Genomic DNA, 14,451 nt, shown 5'->3' with positions numbered 1-14,451 from the left:
TATACCACGCTCAGATGCATCCGTGGTTACTAGGAATGGCTTGTCAAAGTCCAGGGCCCCGAGTACAGGGTCAGACGTGAGCGTTGCCTTAAGTTGGGTAAAGGCCTTTTGACACTCATCAGTACACTTAACTGCATTTGGCTGGGTCTTTTTGGTCAGGTCGGTCAGTGGGGCAGCGATTTGGCTGTAGTGTGGTACAAATCGCCTGTAGTATCCGGCCAAGCCTAAGAAGGATTGGACCTGTTTCTTTGACCTTGGGACAGGCCACTGTTGGATAGCATCCACCTTGGCCTGTAGGGGGTTTATGGTTCCTCGACCCACCTGGTGCCCCAGGTAAGTCACTCTGTTTTGGCCTATTTGACACTTTTTGGCCTTAACAGTTAGTCCGGCCTGCCTGATGCGCTCAAAGACCTTTTCCAGGTGTAGTAGGTGTTCGGGCCAGGAGTCTGAAAAAATGGCCACATCATCGAGGTAGGCAACTGCAAATTCTCCCAGTCCAGCTAGTAGACCATCTACCAGCCTCTGGAAGGTGGCGGGTGCATTTCGAAGGCCGAAAGGAAGGACATTGAATTCATACACCCCCGCATGGGTGACGAATGCTGACCTCTCCTTGGCAGGTTCATCTAGCGGTACTTGCCAGTACCCCTTGGTTAAGTCTATTGTAGAGATGAACTGGGCACGTCCCAACTTCTCCAATAGCTCATCGGTGCGTGGCATTGGATAGTTGTCCGGACGAGTTACCGCATTTAGCTTACGGTAGTCCACGCAAAAGCGTATTTCCCCATCTGGTTTGGGTACCAGAACCACTGGAGATGCCCATGCACTGGTAGATGGGCGGATTATACCCATCTGTAGCATGTTCCGGATCTCCCGTTCTATAGCAGCTTGGGCATGAGGATACACCCGGTAGGGTGGGGTTCTGATTGGGTGAGCATTACCTGTGTCAATGGAGTGGTATGCCCGTTCAGTATGGACTTGGAGGGTTGGGTGGGAAAAGTGTGGACCAGGTGTTTTGGGGAGCAAGGAAGGATTGTTAGGGAGTTTCCCCCATGCAGACCCTGGCTGATGCCTAGCCTCTCCCATTCAGTCAGGCACACCTGCCTGTCCCCAGGTGTTCTGTCACCCCCATGTGTCTCTCCACCCCCACTCAGACACCCACTCCCCCATCTGGCTCTGTACCCCCGTCCCCATGTCTTGTGCTCCCATTCAGCCACCCTGTCTCCCCTCACCATGTGGCCCTGTGCCTCCACTCCCATTCAGCCCCTGCCTCGGTCCATCCTCCCCAACTAGCCTTTATGAGCCCGCATCTGACACCCCCTTTCCCCCAGAACCCTATGCTCTTAGCCCCCATCTCCTGACCTGGCCTGACAGGCATTGCAAAGGTAGGCAGGCTCTTTCTTTGCCTGAGCTGGCTGGGAGCAGCTGCTGTGTTCTATTGCCACACTGCCCTCAGGTGGGCAAAATGCAGAACTGCAGCAACATTTTGGATGAAGCTTTTTTCCACACAAAAAATTAAAAACATGCATAGCTCATTAACTATGTGCACATGCTGTAGTGCAGAATTCCCCCAGGAGTAGCATATGCACCTGACATGGAGTAGATCAGTATTGGGAAAGTGAGTAGTGATCAGAAGAGCCTGCCCTGTCAAACAGTGCTCTGATACTACAGCTACTTATGGTAGCTCAGGAGGGGCCGAGGCATGAGGGAGCTGAGCAGCTGGTAAAAGCTGCAGGCAGGAGTATGCCCCCATCAGAGCCAGTGGAGGAGGCAGGAATGGGGTTGGAGGAGAAACACAAACAGGACCAACAAAAGGGTGTAATTGGCTTCCTTAGTGCTGACTAATCAGGTATGGGCTGAGAAAAAAAAATTGGAGATCTACCAATCTCCTAGAACTGGAAGGGAGCTTGAAAGATCATTGAGTCCAGTCCCCTGCCTTCACTAGCAGGACCAATTTTTTGCTCTGATCCCTAAGTGGCCCCCTCAAGGACTGAACTCACAACCCTGGGTTTAGCAGGCCAACGCTCAAACCACTAAGCTCTCTCTCCCCCAATTAAATCACCTCTGTTCTGTGGTGCCAAGCTTACCCTTTTGTTTGTAGTACTTAAGTTGTTCCTTATAGCAGCAAGCAAGCCTCTTCCCAACTGCATGCTGCTGTCTTGTAGATCTTATTGGGCTATTTAACAGGAAGGCTTCACTACCACATTGTGTCCACATCAATTGTTTCTTTGCAAGAAACTTAACCAGAAATTCCTGAGGGGAGAATCTTAATCTTTAACTGACTTTTTAAGATAGCTTTGGTGGAGGGCTGTTTGCTTAGCATGGGAGAAGAGAGAGTTACCTTTTTTCTAACTGGTATTCTGTGAGATGGGTTGCTCATGTCCATTCCACAGTAGGTGTGCATGCTCGCCCCATGCACCGAAAGTTTTTCCCTTAGCAGTACCCATAGAGGAGTGCCCTAGCAACCCCTGGAGTAACACCAGCATAGCACAGTATGAGGGGTGCTGTGTGCCCTCCCCCAGTTCCTTCTTACCGGAAAACTCCAACCATGGGGAAGGAGGGCAGGATGTGGAATGGATATGAGCAACACAGCTCAAAGAGTACCAGCTACAGAAAAGGGTCTTTTCTTTGAGTGATTGCTTATGTGCATTCCACAGTAGGGGATTCCCAAACTATACCTGTTGGAGGTGGATAGGAGCTCACAGACACTCAGGACGGAGCATGGCCCTGCCTGGGTTTCTCCAAGGCAGCATAAGCAACTAGCGTATGGGTCACTTATGGGCACAGACTGTTTACAAGTGCTGCACGACTTAAAGCCTGGGGCACAGCCCCAGCTATGGTTGTTAGTACCTGTAGTTTTAAAAGTTTAAAAAAAAAATAAAAGCTTCTAACTCTCTAAAGCACTAAAACAGTCCAAACTGGGAAGGCTACAGCAAAGAGTTGGAGTATAGCAGTTCCTTCTTGCCGCCAGTGATGGTGCTTTGGAACTGGGGGTGAAGGAGCGTGCAGCGCCTCTTGTACCACGCCATGGTGGCATCGCTAGGGGCACTCCCCTACAGGTACTACTAGGGAAAAACTGCCACCAGTGCACGTAGCAAGCATGCTCATGTGCATTCCACAGTAAGTGTGCAAACACTCAGAAGAACATTGCATTTACCACGTTTGTTTGGAATCAACTCCGTTCTGATAAAGGCCAAGACAGACTTCTGACTGATTTTTAGTATCTCAACTGCAAATTGTCTCTTTAGATTCCACTTTCAAAGCTTTTGAAAGTTTTATGCCCAGCCTTTGCTATTTTAAGTTTCCAGGCAGTCATGCTGTTCCCAGGTGCATGCTGGTTTGTGCAGTTAAAGAGTAACAAGCTGTTTCTGCTTGGGTAGGCTGAGTATCAACTTCAATTTTTTCACACTCAATGGGAGGGCAGGGGGAAGTTCTGTAAGCTTTTTCTCACACAACACAGCTATTTGGCTTTATTTTCTTTACCATTTGTGACAAAAGACAGTAGTCACACTGAAAACAGCACTGAACATAATCATCCCAGCATTTCAGAAAATACCAGTTAGATGAACTTTATTATTAAAGCTCAGTAAAAGGTTTCACAACAAGACAAACAGGATCAGCATCTCCTTCATTTTGCTCTCTCCACATGAAAATGCACTGTTTTAACAAGATGAAATCTACTACATAACATGCTACTTAACACCTTTCACCATCTTACTAGTCAGCTACGGTACAGGACAGTGACAGAGAATGAAGCTTAGGACAGGAGGTTTATTTTGTTCATTGTAAACTGAACAGCCACTGGCTTTATACAGATATGCCAAATCAGAGGTCAAATAAAAGAAAACTACCTTGGCATCTACAAGTGCCTTTGACTGACTATTTCAGTTACAATCCTGGTGAAGGAGCAGTATCATAGCAAAACTGATTTCATCCTTACTGAAGCTAACGGTTAAATACTGCACAGAAGCTTAGTATGAATTCACAATTCCACAGGAATCTGAAAAGTTACCAAGTCAATTTTCCCTTTTACGGTAGTCGTGATCAGCTTTTTACTCCCCCGCCCCGCCATCATACACCACATTCCAGACAACCTTATGAAAAAAAATATAAATAGTTCCCAGAACTATGTTACGCCTGCACAATCACATACTAAAGCAACAATGTTTTCCTTTCATGAGATCAAATTGCTCAGTACAATGCAGTGGTCTAGTTCAAGTCCATGCTCGTGGTGTTTTTAGCGTTTGGATGACAATCACCATTTTGTTGAGGGATTTCAGCATTATTTTTATCTTCTTCAATACCTTCATTTGTATTAAGACTGGGTCCATTCAATGGATTTTCCTCTTTAGGAGAGTCAACATTTGGTTTTGGTTGCATCACTATTGGCTCACACACATTGTGTAATTCCTAAAATAAAGAGAGGCACTCAGAATACAATTCATGCGATCAGCAAGCTACCTGATGAGCTAGCACCGCTGTTCAGAGATTGTTTGATTCCCAGGATCTTTGCTTCCTGAGCACAAAGAGGCTGGATATATATGCCACCCCTAACATATCTAGTTTACTTTTTCAACAGGTTATATAAAGGTTCTTTATACAACACTTGAAGTAAAAAAAAATCCAATCTCTCAGAAATGTTGCATTGCTTTAAATATTTCCTTACACACCCTGTTATATTTGTATTTATGTACTATTTACAGACAATGAATTTTTAAGTCTACAGAAAGATGTTTGTATTGTAAGTTTATCTGCCTAACATATATATAGTAAAAAAATCCACCGCAGAATTTTTACACAATAGATTGTAGCTTCATCCCTCCCTTGCTATGCAGATTATTATCCTTCAGAGCCGCCAACCAGTTAGAACATACACTGATTTCTAAATAAAGGCCTAGCTATATCACTAGTCAGTGATTAGAATTAATTTCAGCACTAACCTTTAGCTTTGCTTTGATTTCACTTGCCCGTACAACTGGATCCTGATCAGGGCTCATTTTAGCCTGGGCATTCATAACATTACTCATCCATTCCATCATTTCCTTGACACATTTCTCTACTTCTATCATTTCTGGTTCATCAATGTGAATGTATTTCTCATCCTGCATGGAGTTGAATATTTTGGGTTTGTCAATAAGAACCCATTCAATAATATCAGATTATCCAGACAGACTATCCAAGTTGTGTTCTCTCACTATCTAAATATTTGTTACATTTCTCCTTACTCTGGAAAGAAAACAAGTTCACCACAAGAAGCACCATGAAACATCGAGGCAGAATCAAACCCATTTCTGTGTTTGAGAAACAATCGCACAGAGAGGTAGGTGGGCTTTACAATGATTTATTAGAGATAACATACCTAGAATTGGGTAAGTTCATACTTAATAGGGCAAATCCTGCCACCCATGAAAAGCCATGTATTAGGTTCTGTAGAGTATAATCCAACTTTCTTAGGGCTCCAGTCAGTGCTGTAAGTGGGGGCAATAGAGGGAGAAAAGGTATCCACCTGTACAGTCTGGTATTTTGGCTGGCCTTAGATGGGAGAATTTGGATTTATAAAAATGAAAGCTTAAGTCAACCAGAAGTTCCCTTTCATATCTGGATGAGTCAATTGAATCAGACACCCAACTGCTTTGATATTTCTGGACCACATGATATTAATTAGGGCTGTCATGCAATAAACAAATTAATCACAATTAATTGCATTGTTAATAATAGAATACCATTTATTTAAATATTTTGGATGTTTCTCACATTTTCAAATATATTGATTTCAATTACAGCACAGAATACAAAGTGTACACTGCTCACTTTATTTTTTATTTCAAGTATTTGCACTGTAAAACAAAAACAAAGTATTTTTCAACTCCCCCATTACAAGTACTGCAGTGCAATCTTTATCATGAAAGTTTAAGTTCAAATGTAGAATTATATACAAAAAACTGCATTCAAAAATAAATCCCATGTAAAATTTTAGAGCCTGCAAGTCCACTCAGTCCTACTTCTTGTTTAACCAACTGCTCAGACAAGTTTGTTTACATTTGCAGGAGATAAACGCTGCCTGCTTCTTGTTTACGATATCACCTGAAAGTGAGAACAGGCGTTTGCATGCCACTGTTGTAGCATTGCAATGTATTTACATGCCAGATGCACTAAAGATTCATATGTCCCTTCATACTTCAACCATCATTCCGGAGGACATGTGTCCATGCTGATGACGGGTCTGCTCGATAACAAGCCAAAGCAGTGTGGACCGACACATGCTCATTTTCATTATCTGAGTCAGATGCCACCAGCAGAAGCTTGATTTTGTTTTTTGGTGGTTTGGGTTCTCTAGTTTCCGCATCAAAGTGTAGCTCTTTTAAGACATCTGAAAGCATGCTGCACACCTCATCCCCCTTCAGATTCTTAAACCTTGGGCCCAGTGCTGTAGCTATCCTTAGAACACACTGGTACCTTCTTTGTGTTTTGTGAAATCTGCAGTGAAAGGTGTTCTTAAAAGGAACATGTGCTTGGCCATCATCCAAGACTGCCACAACATGAAATATATGGCAGAATGCGGGTAAAACAGAGTAGGGGACATTTAACTCCTTAGGGGAGAATTGTGTCACAAGTTTAATTAACACTTTTTTTTTTTTTAAATGAGTGTCATCAGCATGGAAGCATGTCCTCTCTAATGGTGGCTGAAGCATGAAGGGGCATACAAATGTTTAGCATATCTGGCATGTAAACATCTTGCAACGCCTGCAACAAAAGTGCCAGGCAAATGCCCATTCTCCCCTTTCAGGTGACATTGTATTTAAAAAGAGGGCAGCATTATCTCCTGTAAATGTAAACAAACTTGTTTATCTTAGCAATTGGCTGAACAAGAAGTGAGACTGAGTGGACTTGTAGGCTCTGAATTTTACAGTATTTTGTTTTTCAGTGCAGTTATGTAACAAAAAAAGTCTACACTTGCAAGCTGCACTTTCACAAAGATTGCACTACAGTACTTGTACGAGGTGAATTGAAAAATATTTTACAGTGCAAATATTTGTAATAAAAACACTTATTTCAATTACAACACAGAATACAATATATATAAAAAAGAAGAAAACATCCAAAATATTTAAATACATTTAATTTAGTATTCTATTGTTTAAGAGTGCGATTAATCGCGATTCTCTTTTTTAGTTAATTGCAATTAACTCACACTATTAATTGACAGCCCTAATATTAATGCAAATTTGCACTTTAAAAAAAAAAAATTGTTTTCTAGCCCTTCTGGCCATGAAGAAACCCAGTTTGAATGGAGCCCTCATGCAGTCCTGTCAGACTGGCTAAACCAGCTTTGATTGTTGTGAATTACCCCATTCACATAAACAGTGTATTGGCTCCAAAACCCAATGACACCTAGGACCAACCAGATTTCCAAAGGGTAGGTGTGCTATTGTGACTAATCTCATGTCAATAGTCAAATAACAGGCACAAATAGAACACACACAAGTTATTATCTTCGGCTTTTGTACAGACACATCACTGGCATCTGAGCCAGTTCTCCAGTAAAGGCGGAAGAGCACAAAACTTAACTGAACTTTTTGAGCTAATAATCATGGCCCTCATTCTTTGTAAGAAAGGCCCTTTTTGGCCATAGATACTGAGCAATTCAGGTTCAGACTCAATGTCTGCAGGAGATTTGCTGTGGACAGACTATGTTCTTAATTGCATAGGCCCAGCACATAGGCTACCAATAAGTGAACAGCCCACTTGACAAGGAGTCTGACACCACTGCCATCTGGTGCAAGTCTGAATGAAATAGCACAGACAAAAGTCAGCCCCCTCCTACTCCCAACCCATTCCCTGTGAGGCTACTTACCTTGTCCCTGTATTCTCCTGCTATTTTGGCATAGTGTTGAAGCTTGTGTCCCAGTTCTTCCAATACCCGTGGTCGTTCCTCAGCTTCTTGGTATCGCATTTCAATTGGAGTACCTAGTTTCTATAGAAAGTAATATTGTCTATGCATTTCATAATTCAAACCTATGTTTACAAAAAAAGTCATTCCTGCAGTATTTTGAAAGTTACATTATACAAGAGTGCAAATGGACCTACCTTTAATTCATCCAATTTATCTATGTACACTTGTTTGGCTTGGTCCTCTCCATCCTCATACAACCAATCTTCTATCTCTGTTAGGAATGAGGAGAATCTTTGAAGATCCTAAGATAAAATTTGGATGCAGTTTAGAATGCCAATCAGGCCAAAATACTTAGAAAGTAAAGGAAAAAAGGAGTACAACTGCAGCATGGCCTGTTACAAAGAAAGCTATTTTATGCCACTGGCATAAAATAAAAGATACAAAGATAATGTAAAACCACACTTATATAAACAGCATTTGTTTCTGCACTGAGAACAGGTTGGTTTGAACAAAGAACCTAGCCCAGTAATCTGTCTTGACACTGCATGCTTTCCTGTGTGACTATGGAAAGGCACTACCAAATTCATTTTTTCCTGCCTCATATTGAGGGGACACAATGTTGCAGGCAAGGCACTCATTTCAAGTCTCCTAACTGGGAAATGCATTTATTACTGCAATTTCTAGAAGTCTATGCAAGTCAAACTAAGCTACACGAGCGAACGCGGATGAAGGCAAAGCTAATAGAAGTGTTTGTTCCCTAATACAGTTTTGCCAACTAAAATAAAAGCTGGACTGCCTTCAGAAAGAAAGAAACAAGAACAAAACCACCTTGCACTGAACAAGATAATATGGGTACTGTGTCTTTTTTGGATATATTTTCAAGAGTCACAAAGGTCTGTTTTGATAACATCTATGCATTTGGACAACTCTCTGATGATATTCAGCAAGACAGGCTGGACCAAATGCTGTCCTTTAGAAAATACAAGGGCAATTTTAGTAGACATTGTACAGCACATTACCTTTTGATTTTAATGGCTCAAAATGCAGCAGGTGTTTACACGTTATGTCATCTTTCAAATATTTAACCTACATCTAGATCCAAGCATTGCTTTGTTAAGTAGAATGTTTACTTCTAAAAAGGTTTAATTGATCAGTTATCTGTGGGAGGATCAATTGGCCAGTGATATGTTTTAGGTGTGAAACTGCTGGAGATTCTCTTTGAAGAGGAGTTTACCATTGCTTCCTCCCCTTTCATCTCCTTTTTTTCCCTCTTCCTGCTTCACCTCTCTATCACCAGATACCTCCACTTATTCACTCTCTGCTCTCATCCCTTCCACTTGTCCTCAGTGCCTTTCACGCCAGGTCTCAGCCTAGTCTTCCTTGCAGTCTTCAATTGTTATTTAACTAATTTACGACTAATCAAATTCAGGCTGATCTATTACAGTTTTTAAACACTATAGTAGAACCTCAGAGTTACGAACACCAGGAGTTAAAAACTGACCAGTCAACCACATACCTCATTTGGAACCAGAAGTACGCTATCAGGCAGAAGCAGAGACAAAAAGAAAAGCAAATACAGTACAGAATTGTGTTAAACATAAGCTACTAAAAATAAAAGTTTAAAATAATATTTGACCAGGTAGGGAAACTTTCTGTGCGTCATTTAAATTAAAATGGTTAAAAGCAGCATTTTTCTTCTGCATAGTAAAGTTTCAAAACTTTATTAAGTTGATGTTCAGTTGTAAACTTTTGAAAGAACCACCATAACATTTAGTTCAGAGTTACAATCAACCTCCATTCCCACAGTGTTCGTAACTCTGTGGTTCTACTGTAACTGCAATCACTTTTGGACATTTCTGTAAAACTAATTCAACTCCAGAAGATAAGCAATTGAACAATAGCTGCCTAAGACTTTCAGATATCTACAGTACAGGTATGAGGGCAGAATTTCACCACAAATAAGCAGGACAGATGTTTGATGCTAATGTTTCAGGTAAACAACTGACTTTAATAGCATACCTCTTCACAAACAAACTTTTCATATGGTCCTGATAACTTATCCCTGAACTCATACACATATTCTTCCACAGCATTTTTTGCATCATTTCTTTCCTTCTCCAGCTTGTCTTGCATGATCATCTTGCCCTGTTTGATCATAGAAAAAAAGCAAGTACTTTAATAAAACAAATTTAAGCTTAAAAAGCAGCCTTACAAAAAGAGACTATAATAAAGGCCTTAATTCATATTGTTGCTGAAACCGTGCAACTAAAATATGGAGACTCTCCTGAAGGTTCAGATGGTTTTTAAACAATATGTGACCTCATTACATAGATCACTGCTGTAATGCTATAATTCAAAGTGACATTACAATGTTGCTAACATTTGCAGTCAGGAGCTTAAATGAGGCATTGCATTAACTCATTATGAATGTATTAGTGGCAGGAGTCTATTTTCAGGTTTTTTTAATGTAAAGTCTGAAGTTGCTCAAAAATAGTCACTGAATAATAGTAAGCAAGAACCAGTCTCCCCTCACCAATATTACTGAACTCACCTCTGTTTTGATATACATGTTGAGAAGTTCTTTCCCTAACTGCCAGACTAGATTAGCTTCAATAGGCAGCTCTACATTCTTCACCTTTATCTTGGGTTTTTTAGCTTCTGGAGGTTGATCACTTTTCTTCTCATTTGTCTAGATTGGAAATAAAAAAAAATTATATCCATGATTTAGCAAGAGCACTAAAAGGCGTTTTCACCGTGATGCTAAAATCCCTCAGCAGAACATGGACGAGTATGTATTTTCTCACTCTTCCTTCAGAATCTCACAAATATAACCTTACAAAGGATTTTGTTTTTCAGCTGCTGTATATCTTCCCTTCCCACTTCACCTAGTCAAACGTAACTCATACTTCAGGAGAATGGTGTTGGAAGATAGAAAGGACAATTGCCAGAAACACTGTCTATTAGTAGGACACAGCAATTCTTGTCAATTGATTTTATAGATTAGCACTCAATATTAATGCTTACAGCTACACACTACCAACCCTTGGATGAAAATTAAGTGCAAATTTTGTTAGCCTGAGGCGGCTTCTTGAAGTCAGTTTTTGTTTTAAAAACAGTAATTCTCACCTCAAGGCATCAGTACTAACCCTTGAAATAAAAGTCAGACTATAAGCCCTTTGTGGCAAGGACTACATCTTGTTTGGTAAGAGGCGTAAACGTATGTTCTAGGTGTCTTCTCAGTCTGGTTTATCTGCCTACAGTTTAGTCGTGGTAAATTTAGTAAGCTTAGCCTCTAGCAGTTATACAAAGTGAAATACCGTCAAGATAATGCACATATTATGCAATGCTGCATAAACTGAGACAATAAAGAGAAAGTCTTGTTCCTTGCTGGAAGATCAATTGGAATAGTGAGATTTTGCCAGCTTTATCTTGTCTTAAACAGACAATTATTGGTCATGTTAGACAAAAATGAAAGTAAAAATGCAAAAGCTACTAAACACAATACACTGCAAGAGCACCGAACTGCCTACTCTGTGTGTGCGTGTAGGTTACGGTTTTAAATGCCATCATAATAAATAACATTTTTTCAATACAATGAGTTTAAAGGGTCACTCACTTTCTTGGCATCTGGTATTTTGTTTTCTTCAGAGGGAGGTTCTGGTGAAGGGGGAGACTGTGGAGTTGGCTGACCATCAGTTTGTACCTGGGACTGTGTTCCAGCATCATTGTTGTCTTGCTGGATATTTTTCTGAAATGAAAGCCCAGGCACAAAGGATGTAGAAAAAATGTGCACTTGTATTTATTAGAAGTTACAGTGTAATTGATTTCCCACACGCTTTCTTACTTACTGAGCAATAACTCTGTAGTCAATGTATTCATGGAATCATAGGTATAGATGAGAGACTTATCAAGACATCTAGGTCACCCTAACATTGCAGGATTCTTCCCCCTCCCCGATTATAGAAAGCCAACAGTTCTTCCCCATGGGTAAGCCATTCAGTAATAATGCAGGATTACGTGCAGGTAATCAAAACTAACTTTATTATGCTACAGTTAGTATCGTCATCATAAAAGTTTTCCCTATTTGGGGATATACTAACAATCCTGAATGTTAGTTACAAGCAAAAAATCGCTACTACTATTTGACTCAAAAAAGATATTAAACTAAATGTACAGACTGAATACTTAAATTTTAAGTTCCTACTAAAAATGTCAAACTGTTTCCATAATGGGACATAAGCTTGCTTCCGGACACACTGTTCCAAGGAGAGAGCACCCAGCTGCCCCCCTTTCTTGTAAAAGTTTTGTTTCTCCTGAAGCCTGCCCAAACTTAGTCTCCCTAGCAGAAGGTATTTATAATTCATCAAGTATTACAAAAGAATGCATTTTGTTAAGAACACTGTGTGCAAGAACAGACCAACTTACATCATCTGAATTCTCTGGAGGCCTTTGGTTCACAATCACCACTTCAGTCTCCACACTGAGAGCTTCATTCTCTTCAGCTTTAACTTGTTCTACCATTGAGGCAGTAGATACACTGAAAATGCCATGAGTATTGACACGGACTTTAACTTTGACTTTAGACCTCTCTCCATCTTTCTGAGCTGCCACATTTTGGACAATGTATCTGCCTAAAAACAAAGGGACACAAATTTGTCTGTGCCATTTTAGCTATTTTTCTAGTATGGTATATAGCATCTTTCACAAAAACTATTCCCATACATCTGATGGAGTTAATGGAGAAGAGAATGCAAGACGTGAGGCCTAGCTCAGGCAGAGGAAGTCGCAGAGAACTGTCATTCTAATAGTGGAGAGAGGTAGGAAGAACTGATGATCAGGGAGTCAATGTAGAAACCTAAATATTCCAGTGTGCGTTTAAGTTTCTCTCCCCCACTCCACAATTTCCATACCAGATGCGCTTAATCTACAGACAAAATGTCTCCCTCTCGCACACCCCAAATACATAAACTTTCAGCCCTGCAAACTCAGCCCAAAATCTGAGTCAGAATTGGGCACTTTGTCTCATCTGTACCACCACCAATGAGAGATTCTAAAAGCCAGATTAGGCCCTCAACATCTCAACCAGCTTCGAAGGGGTAGTCATACATGTGGCCCTGCAACTGAATTTAAATAATTCTACTGATGATACACAAAATGAATTAGAATCCAGCCAGTAATTGAGCGGAAGATGAGCGATAAAAGAAAACTTTCTGAAGCCAGACTGATCTCCAGTCACAACTGTAATAGAAATATAAAAAAAAAACCACGGTTGTGTTGGCTCAAAAGTAACACCAAGATTTAAAAGGTTACTATAGTAAATGGATATGAGTGAGTCAACAGATCCTGTGTGTATTCAAATTATGCCATTTTAACAAATTCCTGTTCGGTGTAGAACAGCTCTTTGAAAATACAGAGTCAGATCCCCCCCCCCCCCCCATGCTTTTACGATCTTTACTAGCAACAGCTATCTATTAATATCCTTTGATCCAGGTGTCAGAATGTGTTGGTCTTTTGCTACTAACACAAAGAACTTCAAAGGGTCATGAAACTGAGAAATGTATTAGCTAGAGCCAATTGCTGCTGTGCCAGCTTCCCCCTACAGCCCTGGTTCATGGAACTCAAACCATGCAACCTGGAACTTTTGAATAGGAATATTTCCTAGTTTTAGTTCAATGTTTAACAACTTTCCTCTGTCACTGAACTAAAACCAGGAAATATCCATATTCAAAAGTTCCAGGTTGCATGGTTTGAGTTGCATGAAGATGTAGATTGGAGATGGAGTCTCTGCCACATCCACAGAGAGATGATAGGGAATTATGGTGCATGATTAATTGCCAGTCAATAAAATGCTATTGTAACCATCCATTACAGATTATAGATTACTCAAATGGGTGAAGCTGAAAAATTGATTTCCTTACACTCACTTTTCTAGCTGGCAATTGGAGACTTGAATTCAGATTTAGCTACTATTTTGTTTTGTTAAAGCAGATAAACTGGAGCAAGCTCAGATAGTGTTTTGAGACGTATTTAGGAAATTAAGACATAAGAAAAGGTTAATATATGTAATCAACCTCAGAGAAAAAACCTGCAAGTGTCCTCTTAGTCAGAAGATCTGATCCCTTTGCGTACTGAGGGCTGGTCTACACTACACATTTAAACCAAATTTAGCAGCGTTAAACCGATTTAACCCTGCACCTGTCCACACAAGGAGGCCCTTTATATCGATATAAAGGGCTCTTTAAACCAGTTTCTGTACTCCTCCCCGACGAGAGGAGTAGCGCTGAAATCGGTATTGCCATGTCAGATTAGGGTTAGTGTGGCCGCAAATCGATGGTATTGGCCTCTGGGCGGTATCCCACAGTGCACCTTTGTGACAGCTCTGGAAAGCCATCTGAACTCAGATGCACTGGCCAGGTAGACAGGAAAAGCCCCGCGAACTTTTGAATTTCATTTCCTGTTTGGCCAGTGTGGAGAGCTCACCAGCACAGGTAACCACGCAGAGCTCATCAGCACAGGTAACAATGCAGTCTCCTGAGAATCGAAAAAGAGCTCCAGCATGG

The 14,451-nt window shown here is 40.9% G+C and overlaps 2 protein-coding genes across 3 annotated transcripts in view; one reads left to right on the top strand and one right to left on the bottom strand.

Moving 5' to 3' along the window:
• The window catches only part of LOC127043254 (WD repeat-containing protein 64-like), a 100,700-nt gene that overhangs the window by 84,725 nt on the left and 1,524 nt on the right, over positions 1 to 14,451 (top strand). The gene's annotated exons all lie outside the window — the stretch shown is intronic.
• Positions 2,883 to 14,451, bottom strand: part of HSPH1 (heat shock protein family H (Hsp110) member 1) — a 33,417-nt gene continuing 21,848 nt past the window's right edge. Inside the window, exons 11-18 of the mRNA XM_050937177.1 lie at positions 12,317 to 12,522; positions 11,508 to 11,639; positions 10,443 to 10,580; positions 9,911 to 10,036; positions 8,086 to 8,193; positions 7,853 to 7,972; positions 4,938 to 5,099; positions 2,883 to 4,407 (exon numbers count right to left, since the gene is read on the bottom strand). Coding sequence (XP_050793134.1) covers positions 4,207 to 4,407; positions 4,938 to 5,099; positions 7,853 to 7,972; positions 8,086 to 8,193; positions 9,911 to 10,036; positions 10,443 to 10,580; positions 11,508 to 11,639; positions 12,317 to 12,522 — 1,193 coding nt within the window. The 3' untranslated portion in view covers positions 2,883 to 4,206. The remainder of the gene's footprint in view (positions 4,408 to 4,937; positions 5,100 to 7,852; positions 7,973 to 8,085; positions 8,194 to 9,910; positions 10,037 to 10,442; positions 10,581 to 11,507; positions 11,640 to 12,316; positions 12,523 to 14,451) is intronic.

This window comes from Gopherus flavomarginatus, chromosome 1 (assembly GCF_025201925.1).
Source record: "Gopherus flavomarginatus isolate rGopFla2 chromosome 1, rGopFla2.mat.asm, whole genome shotgun sequence".
In the NCBI taxonomy this organism is placed as follows: Eukaryota; Metazoa; Chordata; order Testudines; family Testudinidae; genus Gopherus; species Gopherus flavomarginatus.
Note: the sequence above shows the minus strand (reverse complement) of the source record. Positions and strands in the feature narration are given on the sequence as shown.